This window comes from Coniophora puteana, assembly GCF_000271625.1.
Source record: "Coniophora puteana RWD-64-598 SS2 unplaced genomic scaffold CONPUscaffold_9, whole genome shotgun sequence".
NCBI classification, from domain to species: Eukaryota; Fungi; Basidiomycota; class Agaricomycetes; order Boletales; family Coniophoraceae; genus Coniophora; species Coniophora puteana.
In genome coordinates, this window is record NW_006913061.1 from 453,207 (window position 1) to 469,888 (window position 16,682).

The 16,682-nt window shown below is 52.9% G+C and overlaps 3 protein-coding genes across 3 annotated transcripts; 2 read left to right on the forward strand and 1 right to left on the reverse strand.

Moving 5' to 3' along the window:
• Positions 1–2,107: 2,107 nt before the first annotated feature.
• On the reverse strand, positions 2,108–8,613 carry CONPUDRAFT_74474 (uncharacterized protein; the record flags this gene model as incomplete). Its single annotated transcript, XM_007772329.1, has 23 exons — positions 2,108–2,198; positions 2,252–2,269; positions 2,494–2,605; positions 2,660–2,698; positions 2,751–3,071; positions 3,130–3,182; positions 3,231–3,346; positions 3,437–4,140; positions 4,174–4,599; positions 4,657–4,817; positions 4,880–5,061; positions 5,114–5,349; positions 5,398–5,793; positions 5,922–6,101; positions 6,161–6,433; positions 6,563–6,674; positions 6,732–6,869; positions 7,244–7,296; positions 7,433–7,731; positions 7,867–8,235; positions 8,285–8,362; positions 8,411–8,467; positions 8,528–8,613. The coding sequence occupies 23 exons, from the start codon at positions 8,611–8,613 to the stop codon at positions 2,108–2,110; spliced, it is 4,500 nt and encodes a 1,499-aa protein (XP_007770519.1).
• A 2,888-nt stretch (positions 8,614–11,501) lies between these two features.
• CONPUDRAFT_26779 (uncharacterized protein) lies at positions 11,502–11,846 on the forward strand (the record flags this gene model as incomplete). The annotated part of the gene is made up of 1 exon (XM_007772206.1): positions 11,502–11,846. A coding segment is annotated over one exon (345 nt), but the record flags the coding sequence as incomplete, so codon positions are not given.
• A 2,060-nt stretch (positions 11,847–13,906) lies between these two features.
• Positions 13,907–16,461, forward strand: CONPUDRAFT_26075 (uncharacterized protein; the record flags this gene model as incomplete). Its single annotated transcript, XM_007772205.1, has 6 exons — positions 13,907–14,116; positions 14,175–15,140; positions 15,194–15,421; positions 15,474–15,834; positions 15,873–16,280; positions 16,325–16,461. Coding segments are annotated over 6 exons (2,310 nt in total), but the record flags the coding sequence as incomplete, so codon positions are not given.
• Positions 16,462–16,682: the final 221 nt, after the last annotated feature.

Sequence of the window (16,682 nt, forward strand, 5' to 3'; positions counted from 1 at the left end):
CATTCTAACTCTCAAAAGATGGAAAGCTTGAACCTAGATGACTATCTCAGTTATGTACACACTCACTATTGTCGTTAACTTGAAAGAAATGGAGCATGCGTCTCAGCCAAGCTCTTTCTCAGACCTACAAAGGGCATCACTCCCGAGAGCTTGGATCTCAACAAGGAACACTGCAGTCAAGTGCAGGAGGTCATGCAAGTAACCATTGATCTGGCTGCTTTCCTTGTACAGCATCTGCAAAAGCAAACAGATGAGCTTTAGGCTCAGGAATTGACTTTGGTACTGGCCTGGCTTGTTATTCTGCTGTTGTTTTTCTATCTAGCCATACTCCATCCCAGCGCGCACAATTATGTGCTTGAATGCTAGGTGATTAACTGCAGCTTCACTTCAGTCACCCCGGGTATCCACCCCTATAAGGTGTGTTTCGCCCACCTAAATTCTGTACCTGTAAGGTGCTCACCCGCCCTGTTATTCCCCAGCGCGCCTGGAAAATCTAGATGAAGCCCCTGGATACTCCTCAAGACAACATGATTACTCCCAAGGTGTCACAAGAAAGAGAGATTGGAGGCAGAATGTCCAGATGGAGCAATATGCCGTCAGTGGAATGTCCACAGACAAATGTCTGTTATCAGGGCGGGGATATCCATGAAAATGGATATACCAGCAGTGAGCTTACACGAGGAGTGGATGTCCAGGGTGTCCAGGGTCCTGATATATTTAAGTAGTTAAATCAATAATTTGCAAAACCTACTAAAATAATGCAACAATATGATCAATCATATCTATCTACAGCAGCAGTCTACTATACTACACGATTTGGATAAGAAAAGAAAGTATACCACAAACACAGCACCACAGATATCAGAAGCATCCTACTTAAGCTATCTATATGGCGCCAAGTCCACCCATAACATGAAAGACGCCAAAGGCACAGCATCAACCTCATGCACTTTCCTAAGAACATCACCCATCTCGTGATATGAAAACATTTGTTCTTCCCCATAATCTCATTCCAATGACAGCAGCCAAAATAACTCTTCAATTCATCTACAACTGCCAAAGGACCTCCCCCAATTTAGACGTAGGATATCCCAGTGTATGAATGGAGTATCCTACATACGGCCTGGACAAACAAGAACAGCACATATCAATCAATGTGGCACACACAAATATAAGTCTTACATAGAGGGAGTATTCCAACGCCTCGCTGGATACCCCAGGGACTGTACATCAATGGTCCAGAGTGGATATCCACACTGGGGGACACAGAAGATATTGCTAGACGGGTATCCCCGGCTCATGCGGATAACCCAGTGTGACCTAATACCATATGGTGGATGGTCCCTACACACGTGGATATCTGGCGCGGGACGTCCACTGGGCAGCCTGCAAATTCCAAGGCCACACATATGCCCTACAGGATATCCTCATGGATGATACATTGTAAACGACTTGACTACTCACCAGCCGGCGGGATATCCAGGTGCCTAGTGAACGTACAAATTTGGCGTGGTCATTCCACATGACCATACCTACTACTAGGCTATCACCAAGCCAAGTTTATCCTACTTGACCGCGGGGTCCCTTGGTGGACGTCAGCACCAAGAGTCATCTAAGGACACACACATTTGCAAGTCCACCCATGCATACAAGGATATTCAATGCCGACCCAATATCCACCCTGGATATCCACGTGTTACGTGAAATGTCAGCGTGGATGACTATGCGTCACTTGGGGACCGTCGGCATGGGTAACCATGCACTAAGTGAAACGTCACCGTGGATAACCAATGCTGATCCCAACGCCACACAATATCCAATGTGGATATCCATGGGACGCATGGATAACTATGCGCTAAGTCAGCTGTCGGCGAGCACACCCACGCGCTCAGTGGGACGTCACACCCATCCAACGTGGATATCCACGGCACGCATGGATAACTATGCACTAAGTCAGCCGTCGCCCAGGATAACCACGAGTTCAGTGGGACGTCACACCTTGGATAACCACCCCGGTATGTCTTAATCAGTATGGTGCATGGAGGACTACCATTACACACCATGGACTTCGACTACATCCATACACAACCCATATGGGATACACCAACTACAGAGATCCCTGCAAGGCCCACACGGGATTATCCAATGCACTAACGTGGATAACCACTGCGATAGATCTAGTAGTCACAAAGAATGACCTAGACATGATGATTATCCACTACACGGACTATAACATTCAAATATGACACACCAACCTTCCATGAACACCCTATAGGGATCTAGTTGATTATCCCCGTTAATACATGGATATCCCCACCTATGCACTTCACACTATGACGAATGTGTAACTCAGGGCTTTAGCCCCACACCGGTCATTCATCACAACACGATACACTCAGCATGAACATCAATAAATAAAGGCTGGATGCCTGGATACCCGCCCGTAATAACTTTGATGCACAGCACCACCACATTCACATACATAATACGCACCCCCACTCTACCTCTTGCCCACATCCGATACCATAAACGAGAAGAACTACGTGGTCATTAATACCTATATCTTGGTTGCTTGTGAGCACGCGAGGACTCGGTCCTTGGATCCCTGAGAAAATGGATGAATATAGCACACTAGTAGACATGAGTCATTGTCACTCACGGAGAACGCCTACGGCGCGAAGGGCGAGGGGAAGACTCGCTAGCAATACAAATCAGTATACGCCAGCACCGAGTTCATGGCAGAATCTTACCGTATTGGCCCCGGACTCTGGTCGCGATGGGACCGGTGGTTGTCAACAACAGGCTGGTGATGGCGGGACGGGCCGGCGCCCTGATCCCTTTGACGAGACGGGCCGGCGATTTGACGGGACGACGCAGCGACCTGACGGGACGAACCAGCGACCTGACGCGACGGCCCGGCGACTTGATCGAGATAGTGGGAGCGTGATGATGTAGGGCCGTTGTCATGACAGTGCGCACGCCGATCCTGATGAGTGTGGTGGTCGCGGGAAGATGACGAAATTGCAGTTCGCGTGCGTGAAGGCCCCGCCTCCAGTACGTTGCGCGACGTGCTGCATGACGAGTGTACAGTAAGCAATACAATAGAAGACACCAATGTACTTGACTCACTATGTAACACATGGGTTCCGTGCTCGCGATGAAGAACTGGCGACACTGAACCACTGGTGTCAATAATCAAATATGTGAGACAGACATACAACGACACGCACTAATTACCTCGAACGTCGTCCAGAGGTCGGAGAGATGACGGAGAGACCATGCGATCTTGAAGGTGGCTGACATAAGGAGGTGGAGGTGTCCTCTCATCGGTAGTGGGATTGGCCCGCTGGGCAGCGGAAGGAGATCGTCGACGAACTCGGGGAGTCTCATCCACAACCATAGGTGACAGGGGCGGTAGCAGGCTCGCATAACGCACCTCTACAGTGTCAGGCGACACTCGTGCTTGGGAATGATTTGGCTCCTGGCGGCGCCCCAAGTAGATCGGTTCGTCCGAATCTGATGATGGTATTGTGATGACGCCCCTATCCACCCCCCGAGAAGGCTGAGGATCTCGGCGACGGGGTGGGGGACTCGGTCGCGCAGCAGGGCGTGCCACTGTTCTTGGCTGACTTGGAGGAGGTGAAGGAGGTATGACGCGTGCACGGGTGTGATGCCGAGGAGGGGGCGAGGGCAATATGACACGCGTTCGGGGACGTGGGTGCGGCCTGTCGCGCACTGGTGCAGGGGACCTCACACGAGCACGGGGAGGTGGCAACGGAGACCTGGCGCGCGCACGGCGAGGGGGCGGCAAAGGAGAGAAATTACGAGCGTGGAGCGGGGGGGAAGGCGACATAGTGACGCGTGAGCTAGGAGGCGGGGATGCAGACATTGCATACCCTCGCGGCGGCGGAGAAGGCGATGGAAGACTAAGAGGGGGCGTAGGCGATTGCTGATGGGGAGAAGGCGATCTCTGGCGACGAAGCGGAACTTGCGTACTGGGACCCAAGACCACATTCGTACGTTCTGCGCTGAGCTGGCTTGCCCACACTTTGACGCGTCCATCTTGACCGACGACCAGGGGAACACGGTGGTCTTCATTTCTGCTTAACAACGCCCTCTCATCTAGACACCAATTAGCCGCTATGCCAAGCGCGCGAGCGTCAAATGACTCACCATCAGTCATTTCCACGACTTGCATCACCACGGTGCTCTGCAACTTCGGCCCATCGTAACCATACTTATTCTTGACCTTTCCATCCTCCGTGGTGACGTCACCAAAGTTGTTCTCGTCATCTTCATCGTCGTCGTCTGGCGGGACATTGACCCCGCTCGCCTCTAAAGCGGCCCGCGCCTTGGACCTTGCATCGCGGTACCACTTCTTGTGCAGCTGCAGCATCCATGGACCGACGAGTGGCGCCAGCTCGTGAAGTCCGAGTTGACCAGGCTGGAAGATACCAGGGAGCGGGACACCGGCGGGGTAGTTGATACATTTGAGTTTGTTGTCGTAGAGTATGCCCCGATAGCCGAGCCATGTCATCTTGCGTCTCCCGATGGCAGTCTTCGGGTCATTATCGCCAATAAAAGTGATCCCAAAAGGCGCTACAAGATTGCATCAGGACAACAATCAATATCATGATAACGTGACAGTACACTCACCCAGGTAGGTAACCAACTGGACTCGAGCCAGACGCCGCAGACGGTCGTGCTTGCCCTCCTTGTGCCCACTTTGAAGAACCGTTTTGAGTCGGGCGTCTTCATCCTCCACGAGGGAACCAGGAAGTGGTATTGTTGGTGTCTCATCCCCGCAAACCTTGGCTCTGGTGAAAGGGGTATGAGGATCAATCAGCAGGCCAGACGGAAAACATGAACCATCACTCACTCAATAAGGTGCTTGACATTACGAATGATGGCTTGAACATTCGCATGTTCAGAGCTGATGAGGTCCTCGACGATCTCGGATCCCCCCCACGCTTGATTGAGGCACCTCGGCGACGCCTCGTCAGTGATAGTAATGGTGAACCCTCCGACAAAAATGCCGAAGAGGCAGTAATACACAGCCGCCTACGTCAGACAATGAGCTCTAGTAACACGACGACCAATGTGAGACACGTACCGCTCTGCTAAACTCCTTAACACACTGGTCCACCACCGCCATGTGATCGTCGCTGGACATGGTATTCGGATTGCGCTGCTCTGACCAGTATGACAGGATGGGCTCCCATACCTCATGTTCTTCGTCGAAAGCACATTCGTCCTCCAGCGCTTCTGGGTCGTCGACTTGGACGGTGGACCTTTCGACGCGAGAGTTGTAGTCGGCTGTGCAACGCGGGCGCGCGTCATCGGGCGACTCTGGGACGTGGTCAACAAGGATACTGCAGGCGTGCACAATCAACTCACCTTCCGAACCGCGCTGAGTAGCCCACCACCACTTTTGGTGCTTGTTCCACATGCTATCGCAACGATAGCCCACTAGGTTCAGCCCCAAGGCGCCGGAGACAGCAGCACGAGATCGTCCTGTCAGTCGTACCAGTGTGTCCATGCCCTCTTCCCACCGTGCCTTAAACTCGTCCAGCCGCTGACGTTCCTCATGAGACCAACGACCCGTCTTGCTGGAGTCGACGAAGCGTCTCCCCTTCACCTTCTTGGCGGGGTGAATGTTGGCGGGCATCCGCGATGATGACGGATGAGACGTGGCCGAGGCAGGTGTATCGCGGGTTGAGGAGGAGGCAGGCATGGCGCGTACTTCCTCTGGGAGGCAGTCAGACAAACCACCGGTGGCCAAGTCAGGATCATCTGTTTCATCACACATTAGCGTAATGTAAAGAGTATAATAAAAACAAACTTGTACCATTGTACTCATCAAGAGGACCATCAGCCCTTGGCCAGACGACGAGCAAGACGTTGCTCGTCATTCATCCCACCTTCGGTGTCGGAATGAGATGGTGCTGAGCTACCGCTGTGACCAGGCACGAGGTCCGCATCAATAGCGCGGGATTTACCCTTGGAACGTGCGGGACAATGTTCATCGCCATCGCTATGATCCTCGGCGTCATGGGCCGGCGACGTGTGGCTATCGCGTGCGTCTTCTTCTGTTTCCTCCCCTTTATATTCGGTTCAATGTCAGAATAGGCCATTGCGCTAAAGAGAGAGCAAGACTGACCTGTCATCATTGCGTCGCCAAGTGTTGCGTTAACATGTTGTTCCTCGTCGGCATCTTCATTGACAGACTCGAAGGTACGGGCAGAGGATAGACCTAACCCCGAGCCATCATCCTCTGCATCAACAGCCACGGAGCCCTCAGTGATCTCAGTGCGCTCGCCATCTTCGGTGACATCTGGCTCGGCCGAGGATGAGGCATCTGGATGAACATCATTGACCGAGGCAGGAGGTCCCCTCTCCGAGTGTCGGCGAGCGTGGTTGTCCGATTCTTTGTCTATCATGGTGTCAGCATAATGATAACGCGAAGTAGAACGGCATTATCACCTTTTTTCTTGCTGTCGCAATCTGAGCAGGGAGTGTCAGTTACGCGCTGACACGCCACGACCTAACAGGTTTCACTCACCATTGGGCCAGATCCGTGCACGCGTTCGCTCTGCGACCCGCTCAGCGTGCTCTTCAGCCGAGAGGCATTTCTCGCCTGGCTTCCTCATACGCGGCCCAGGTCTTTGATGCTCCTGCCACAGGGATTTGTCGCGTTAGACAGGTTGACACCACTGCGTTCACGTACGTACCTCAGTTGCCGCTCCCACCCTGGGCCGCATGTGAGTACTCGTGGCCTGACGCGCAGGAAGAGTTCGCGTCGGTTTGACTGAGTCATTTTTTTTCTGAGAGGAAACATTAGATTTGGGAGGCATGGTACGCAGATGAAACTAAGGAGCCCACGAGCAAACTTATAAATGATTTCTAGAATTTGCTAGTGGTGCGTCAGGTAACCAATCCACGACACCGCCGACACCACAAGTGAAATTCGGTTAATTTCGACCGAAGAGAGTTCCGAAGAAATTACCAAGGCCAAAAGCCGATAGCCAATGAGCGACTTCGTTCGCCTCTCAGGACAAATTGGTCCACGTATAGGGGTCCCCCAGGGCATCCGAGGTGCTGGTCGGGTGACCGAGGAAGAAAAAAAAAAGGGCGCGTTTCGTGGACACACGTCAAAGACCATTTGCGTATGTCCCAGAGAATGGGGCAATACCTTGCGAACGCATGGTCGCGTCTGCATGGAGCACCACGTCGGGGCACATACCGCATGGCAGACAAGGTCATAAGTGAGGTCGGGTGTCGCCATTGACAAAGAACCTGGGCCATACTAGGCTAGATTCAGAAAAACAAATCAACACTGTCTTCATGATTGGGAATCGCCATCCACTAGCCGATGTCACCCTGAAATGAAGATGTTTAAAAAGGAAAGGTGAAAGAGAACGTCAACACATACCTTGTGGCAATCTAGCGATAGCGAGCATCGCATGTGAAACTATACCCGGCTGTGGTGACCGCGACTCAGGTGTACGACCCGATCCGAAAGTGAGGGTCTGTAATGAAAGTTCGGGGGGGCCTCGACGCCCAGATGTTGCGGATTGCGGATAACTGCACCCCTCATCGACATACGAACGTGTCCTAGCCCCCGCAACCGCTTTAATGGGGCCATGAGACGCCCACTTTAACACTCGACGGCACCGCCTCTGTTTCACTCGCGTAGTCGCACCACTGAGGCGAATGCACCATGTTGTTGCTCTGCAGATTCAAATATGTATGCTAAGGCCAGCCAGTCAAAGAGCTCCGATGGGCACCCGACGTTGAAAATGTTCAATACCTTGCTCCCAGAACGTGAGCTGTATGTCCTCCATCGAACTGACTATGAGAGAGCACCGTCCTCGAGCTTGTTCCACGCGCTGGTACTCAGGTGAATGAGGCGAGCCCTTCCAGAGGACATCGGCCAAGAGGTTTGATATCTCTGTATGGATAAGAGACACGCTCTCCAGCGTTTCGTCGAGACACGATATGACGCGGTCACCCTCGGACTTATCCTTGCATGCGGCCAGATTCGATCGAATCTCTCTGAGGAAGAGTGACGGGTTGCCATTGAAGATTGTTAACATTTCCTCCTCCATAATGGCGATGGCAGCGGCAGTGTTAGCGATATGAGTGAGCATGACACGTATCGTGAGATCGTTACGACAAGCATACCGTGGAACACGAGATGCTCCGAAGGGTACTTTCCTCTTGGTGAGATCGTGCCTACTCAATTGTTAGTGTCAAGGTATTCCGTGGATTGTCATATGCGCACCGTTTGACTGGTACTGACGCTTTAGCGACTTGTCCTTGCGCTCTGTCTGGTGCTCGAGTAGGCGTATGATCTGATCCACTTTGCAGATATGAGTATTCTTTCCACCCTACCGGCGACCATACATACCGACTGACCCTGGCATGATACTTGTCTCGCATCTTCGCGCACTCGACCTCTCTATTCCTGGGACAACCGTGTCGATCATTGACACAAACTCAAAAACTCAGACTAATGTATACTTACTTGTGATAGTATCGAGCTCTGGAGGCCCGTGCGGCCTCTCTGCGCTCGTCATCGGTGGTGTACTGAGGGGGTCGTCCAGCAGGCATAGTGGTCGTATGAAACCAGGACCAGTGAGGTTCCCACGCGCTGGGAGCCCCTGTGAGACTCACACCCGGGGTTTCTTGGGAGAGAAATGTAGAAACCCCCTCGCAGTCGCTACTACCAGGAGAATGAGCTTCAGGACGGACAAGAGAGGTCAAAGCAGTGTCCTGACAGCCAATTGTCAGCGTAAACCATGCCTACCTATGTGGTGTGAAAGGATTGTCAGCGACAGCTTGAGGCATGTGTTGCCAAGCTAACCAGTCTTATAAATGTTTGTTCAGCGTTCCTCATGGACCTTGGGAGAGAAATTACCAATAACATTTCCATAGGTTCTCGTCGCACACATTCCTTCAGGAATGCGTTCCATGGCAGATGATAGTGTTAATTACCACGTTTGATGCGTGCTACAAGCGGAAGCACCCATCAATAACGGGAATGTACGTTCTAACTTATACGGTGTCGTACAGACTCAATGACGTGACTACGCTCAGGCGTAATACGTTCTTAGCACACGTGTAGGAAGTAGGATAGGGCGGGTATTTGGTCAACAGCCTAGCTTGTCTTGCAATTTCGATACGCCACGATGCATCACCCACATTTATCAATCTGCGAACACAGCCAGTGCTCTGTCCTCACGGCAAGTTTGCCATAGAACGACTCACCAATCGTGGATCAACATCATCATGGCATACATAGCCAGTGCCAGCTCACTCTGAGGCCTTCAACCACGTTGATCATGCAGAGCATAGTCGTGCGGCGCGGCGGCCTCATGAGCTACCGCTCAAGAGCTATCTACCCAGAAGCGCATAGCTTCTGGGTGAGGTGCAGGCGGGTAAAGGGGGGTCGAGGAGCACATAGCTCCTCTCGGCGGGAGTGAGGACCGAGCCGCGCACGTCGTCAACAGATCTGGGGACAGGAATCAGCACCAGGAAGGGGAGGAACATAAACGCACCTTCATTGTACGGCGTGAGTATCCCTAAACAAGTGGCACGCTGCCCCTCCAGGAGACGTAGTGTCGGAGCGAGGACTTCGCCCGTAGGGTACTGAGAGAATCTGCATAGTGGCAGGTGGGAGTCAAAGGGAAAAAGAGCGGAAGCGGCGCATGGTATATATGCATCGGAGTTCTTCAAATTCCGCGGAATCAAATCGGAGTATGGATATCCTTGTTCTTCTGGGATATCCACGTTCGGGCCGGTAGCCGTGTTTCCACTTATGTCAAAAGTTCTAGCCTCCCTCGTGGCGGAATCCATAAAGGGATGAGAGCCAAATAATACCAAATAAACCAACACATCCATTCTTGTTTTCCCTTCCCACCTTGCGCTCTTCCTCCCAAAACCAAGTCCCACCCACATCGAGCGCCACGCACACCCACGATTCGTAAGTCATTCACCTCCCTCATTGACATCCAGTCTGACGCGTCGCCTAATCAGTCCTGATCGAGCAACGCAGTTTGCAGTAAGCCTTTGCATCGGTCAGCTCACCATCGCTGCGCTGACGCTGTAGTAGACAGGACTGCACGACGGCAGAACTTCAGGATTCGGTGAGTTTGCTTCACGAGGCCTTCGCGCTGATGCTCATTGCCTTCATGTGCATCTCAGGATATCCCCACACGGTAAGTTGCTCCCGCGATCGACTCTCCTTACGAGCGCTGATGTGCGCGTTTATAGAATCTTGCGCCCATTCAGCCCGGATGTAAGTCACCGCCCTCCCTCCCCCGATGATACAGTGCTCATCATACTGCAGATACTGTCCTCGCAGTCGCAACAAGGTAAGCATCATCAACTGGATTGAGGACAACCGGCTCATCCAGGAAGCCATCCAGCCAGTAAACTCACTATCACGGTACGCCACCTTCCCCTGTCGTTGCCATTCGTGAGAGGAGCTATGTGCTCCTCGACCCCCCCCCCTTTACCCGCCTGGACCTCACCCAGAAGCTATGCGCTTCTAGGTAGATAGCTCTTGAGCGGTAGCTCATGAGGCCGCCGCTCCGCACGACTATGCTCTGCATGATCAACGCGGTTGAAGGCCTCAGAGTGAGCTGGGTCTTTACCTACGTACATGACATCGTCTTCCATTTCTTTCTTACATTACGTACCTACTATCTTACTCATTTTTGTTGTCCGGATTTTGGCTGTGCCTTTTTGTCGTTATGTGCCCGAATGGTGCCCGTGATCGTCCCGCCAATCTTGCTTGCCCCTCTTGTTTCCTGGGTGGCGTATGCACAACATCAGATGCTGGTAGGCAAACATCCTTGATAAGTGTGAAATGAAGGTGTTGAACGCGAACCACAAAGATCATCAAACCCCTGGATGCTCGCAAGGTCGTCCACATGGACATGTTCCCTCCACATCGACGCCTTCTTGACCAAGAACGTAAGATCGGGGCACCTTCGCGTGTATTGTCGCTGACGAGTATTTCCTCAGAGCCCCTGCTATTCACAGACGCTCTTGCGCTGGCCGTGTATGACGGTCGTCTGCTCACTTCACCCAACATGGATGTCATCTACCATCCGCACGTGTTCCAAGGCGAAGCGGTGTTTGCCAGGGCGGACGGACGCTATGCAGCTGTAGATCCGCATCAGCACCCCCAGAAGTTCGACCACAGCTGGCCCTGGGCTCCCTTGATCATGCGAGACGACGGATCCACCGACAATCATGCGCATCGATGCGCCTGGGACCCTTTCAAGGACACGGACTGGGTTCGTACCACCGCCGACTCTCGTGTAGGGCTGCTCAGCCAGGAAGCGAAATCTGGCTTACAGGCTATGCATGTCGACCTCCGGGAGCGCTCTGAGGAATGGTTCCATTCCATGACCAATGACTCGAAACCCAGTGCCATCATGGCGTACATCAACGATTTTGTGGCGAATGTTGGTCTACTGCAAAGCTCGCCCTTGACTCATCGCGAATCTGTCGCGAGATTTGCAGAGACCCAGCGTTTATATCTTAATCTACACGCATACTTGGATTATGTCTCCGTCGTCCGGCCCCGTGTGTGGTCTCCGTTGCCTGCCTTCCCACACGCTGTCAACACACACTGGATGGGAGCGTTCACGGACTCCGCCCAGGTTTGCCATATGCTTTATGCCGCTGGTGTGCCCATCTGGTACATCAGGGACCCTCAATCCATTCCCCCCGATATGAACATCATCCGTCATGTTGAGGTCATTCCTGCGAAGATCACTTACAGGGAGTTCTTCGACATGGACACGCATGACAAGCCCTTCCCCATCCTTCGTCCCAGCGATGTAGCTACTTGGCAGCGATTGTCTGCAATGCTGAAAAGGGCCGCTCCCCAGGAGATATTGGAGGCGCCGTTGTCCATGTCATTGTATGCAGAGATCATGTCGCGCTGGAAGCCGTCTCGGCATCAAACCTTTGACGGTAAGACCTACTTCACTATTCTTAACTAGTTACTCACGCGCGTCATAGGTTCGGTTACTGCCAATCGTGACCGATGGTCCGTGTTTAAGCATGAAAACATGGCCGAGCCAGACCACTGCTGGTACTGGGGATTACGCAACGTCAAGCGTGAACTCGACCAGGCTAACAAAGTCCGCACCGAAGTTGCCCGGGAACGACGTCGAAGGCTCAACATCAAAGGCACAGGGAAAGAGACTGCATCTGAGCCGCCCCACGGAACGGGCAACGTTGCATTCGGGCTGCGTTTCCCCGACCCCGCCATGCTTTGCTCGTCTGACGATCCTGGTCGTTGCGAGACTTACGTCACGAACTGGATGCTCGCTCGGGAGAAACTGATCGATCTTGTCGATGCCAATCCTACTAGTCAATCATTCCCGAAGGCCCAAGCCTGGCATCGTCTACTGTTGGGGGACATGGCCCCGAATGCATTCCTTTCCTCCCCGAAAGCTATCAACGAGGTTTCGCAGTGGCGCCCTTTGTTCGGTGACGATGTGTGTGGTGCTACCACCGCGCAACCTCGGGTCAGCAATCGTACCCCCGTGCTCTGGCGCGGCAAAGACATGGACCCATTCCGCTTGAGTGATCTCTCCCCGACTGAGATCCGGTTGATAGTCTGGGAGGTTGCCGACCTGTCATTTCGTTACGAGTTCTTGGCCCTTGACATGTTCTTGGCTCGTCAACACTGGGATGCTGACTATGATGGCCGTCTCAAACGAGTGTTTGAGGCGTTTGATGTTCCCGAGGATGCCACTTGCCTGGCTGCACCTTTCTCGCTGCTACCATCCCCGATCAACCCCCGCGGCATGCATATATCCGCGCCCGATGATGTCATGAGCTTACGCCACTGGGATATGTTCCGTCGTTTGATGAACAACTGGGAAGGAGGAAAACAATTTGCGCCACTTGAGGGCAAGTACGATCGCGACAACCGCCTCACCTGGCCAGAGCGGTTGTCGACTCATTACATCCGCAAGTTTCACCACCACACCGGTCGTCCACCGGTCGTCCCGTTGATGTTTCCTTTCTAGTGGCAGGCGTCTCTTGCAATCTTCTTTTCTTGTCCTCGTTCATCGTCGGCCTGCGCGCACTCGGGCCATTTTCGCCCTTTTTTGTTTTGTCTTCTTCTTTGATCTTCATCTACTTGTTATATACGATGTGCTCGTTGCTTACCGCGTTCTCAGTGCAAACGAGGCTAATAGTTTTGCCGTGCAATGTCCGTCCGTCGACCAACGATTAACAAACCAAAGAGGCGTAAACGCGATGCCACCGACAACGGCGCGCCAGAGTCAGCTCTGGGGACCCGAGGTGCGGTTGGAGTTGCATCGTCGTTGGTACGCGTGCATGCGCCGTCCGCTCCCGAGGTCCCTCGAATACACACATTCGTCGACATTGAGCATGCACCGCCTCGGCCCAAACGTATTGCTAGGCTGTTACACCCCCGCTTGGCGCAAGGAGCCCCCATACTCACACTCCCTGCTCGGCAACTGATCCAACGGCCCATCGCAGGTTGAGGCCCACACGGACCAGTCCTACCTGATATTGGATTTAATCCATTCGCGACCGACTTCACGCAATTTGAGGATGCACCACCGCCAGATCGAAGAACGTGGATGTCTGCTTCGGAGAAAAGACAAAGGGTTTGGGCTAAGTGGACAGATGATGCGTTGCCTTCGCTCATTCTGCCGTATATGGACTACATGAAACGCACTGATAGTCTACGGGTTGACCATGATATCACTGCTGACCTCTTAGGTCCTGGCGCTTGTGCATGTTCAAAGATGGATTTGAAAGTGATATGTCTGTCTTTCAAGCGTGAGCATGCACTCCCTGGTGGCTTTGTCTTGCTAATGATCATATAGATATCCAGCGCATTACGCTATCTACATGTGGATGCCAAACGGCTCCCCTGCAATTAGTTCGCCTTGGTATGTTCCCCAATACTCCTTCAAAGCCTACACTGGCCATCGACTTCCGTGTGTTATCCCTCGCTTCAAACTTGTTCAAGCGCCTCACACCAAATTCCACGGCCTGGTGTGAGGCCTTGGATGACTTTTTCAAGCAAATGCGATATCAATTCGCAACGGACGTAAGAAATGAACACTGTCGGCTTAGTCTCTGTTGGTTACTGACCGAGTTGAATCAAGGATCCCTTGCGCAGATGGTTTGCCATGGCCATCCATTGGTTTGCGGTGTTGCGGCTCGCCGTAGAGTCCCATGTCGACAGGGTCATTGAATGCGCTCAGCCTGCTCGAATGTCCACACCGGTGGCCGGTACCAGTTCCGAGGATGCAGTTCCCCTCGATACGTCTCCCGTTATCGCTTCTCATTCTTACTCCCGAACGCAGGTGTCGCCTTACCTGCAGTCCCGGTGCGCATTATGTTTCCCCGAAACGTTCAGCCATTCGACGTCAAGCCCGGATGTGATTGTATGCCTAGACGCGTGCTTCACGCAGAAGCGCGCCAACAACACTCGCCAGGCGGCCGGCGAAGATCCGCCAAATCCTACAGCCTCTTTTTTTGTTCCCGAATGTGTCGTCAAAGAAATACAAGAGTGGGTTGCCCAGCAACGGGAACCGAGAACTGGAACTCGAGGGCGCCAGCACGAAGACGATGACAACATCGAGGCTGGGATGAAGGTGCCCGCATCGAGTCTGGAAGCATGCGGTTCCTCTTTCAAGGCAGCGGATGAAACACGCGAGAAAGCGAGCACTTGTTTTTTCGCTGACACTGGCCTGATGGCACTTGTTTGCAGACATGATCGTGTCCTCTGGTTCTGCAACATGACGTCTGCCGGTGAGAGGCAGTACTATGCGTTGGCGCTCTTAGAAATGCTCCTCCGCCACGTTCCCGGAACAACGAGAGTTGGGCTGTTGTACGACATTGCCTGTCAGCTGGAACGCAGCGCCCGCAAATGGGGACTCCTGTCGGACGAAGTGCTTGCTCGAATGGAGTTTGGTGTCTCGGTGTTTCACGCGTATGGGCACCAATGGCCATGTCAAGTGGTGTACCACCCTTGTAAGCGTATAGGATTTGGACTATCCGATGGTGAAGGCTGTGAGCGTCTGTGGAGCGCTCTTCGATTTTTGATCTCGATCTTAAGGGTTTCCGGTGTAGGTCTCCATGCTTTATTTGATGTGAGATGATATCTGAACTGCGAATTTAGATGCATCAACGTCGTTTTGTGTTAGACGATCAGGTGCGGTTTCTTGACGCTAAGGCAATGATAAGCAGTGGGACATGGCTTCGCAACAAGTGGAAGGGGTGTCAGGAGAAGAAAACAGTGGCCTTGGACGTTCTGAGGGAATGTGCAACACCGGTTGGGGTGTTGCGAGGCGAGTGGAACTCTCAGGTTTTGTCCCAGACTCGCCCCTACCCCGTGCGCGCGTACCTTGTAATTTTGACACATTGACCTCATTCTCCCTCCCTGTGTAGGTAAATCCCAGGCCCGCGTGGATGCCGCAGTTGCAAGGGCGCTAGAACTGGAAAAGACTATGAACGCGCGTGGCACTCAGGTCACCCATCTCGAACAGCAATTACGTGCAGGGTTAAACTCGGACGTATTGGATATCGGTGTCATGCTCAAGGATGCTCGCGAGTCCCACAAGTTGGCAATCGCGGCGCTTCAGCAATGCCTCGGCACCATGGGTGCTCCAGCTCGTCGACGACTGCAACAACGTAAACTGGATGTGTACATGCAAGTGAGAATAGAGGCGCTCTCTGCTTTGACGCGTATCCGAGAACGAGCACGCGGTCGAAAGTTCCAGCTCGAGCGCATGAAGGACTCATACCGGTCATCGGCGAATGGTAAGTGATCCCAGCGTGTATCATCATTGACTGCTCAGTACCTGCAGAAAATCACTTAATGACCCACATTGAGTCATCCGTAAAGAGGGGCGAGCCATCATTGAAACGGCTGGTGGATCGTTATAATCAGCTCTGCATGGACATCAGGAGTCTGATATCAAAGCGAAGGGCTCCTGCCCGTGCTGTGGTCCCACCCCTTATTACGGCGCAGCAAGTGTTCAATCTAGATGTCGACAATGACATATGGCAAAACACCGGCCTCGATGATTCTTCGTTGGCACCTCCGGCTTGGCTCTCCAACGATAGTGTGCGCAGAGGAATTCGAGCAATGCTTGAGGTCGACCGCTGCAACGAGGAAGAGGCTCGCCTCCTGGTTGAGCGTTGTCGACTTCAGGACTGGATCAAAGAACAGTGGCAACATCTCAAGCGCGCTGAAGCAGGCACTGGTAGATTGTTAACACCCGCTTGATGTGTACTAACTCCTCTGCAGGTGCGAATGAGGTCTATTTCATAACTCGTAGAAAGGAGCACGTCGCTCGTTTGTATACCGAGTGGGAGCCGTTGGTGCGAGATATACCATGCGATGAGGGTAGTTCATGGGGGCTGGATCCAGGAGAAGTCAGGGACGCGTTTGCTCGAAAGAACTGCGAGAGCTTCATTGAATGTACGCCAGCGACAACCGTTACTCGTGACTCCCTTTCGATGGATGTCGGGATCAGTGAGGGTGTGGGTGACGGGGAATTTGTGGGGGCCAATGCAGATCCTGAAAGTGATGTCGTTCTAGAGGATGGAGAGGACTCAGTTCCTTCGTCAGATGAAGAGGATGTCTTCTTTGATTCTGAAGACGA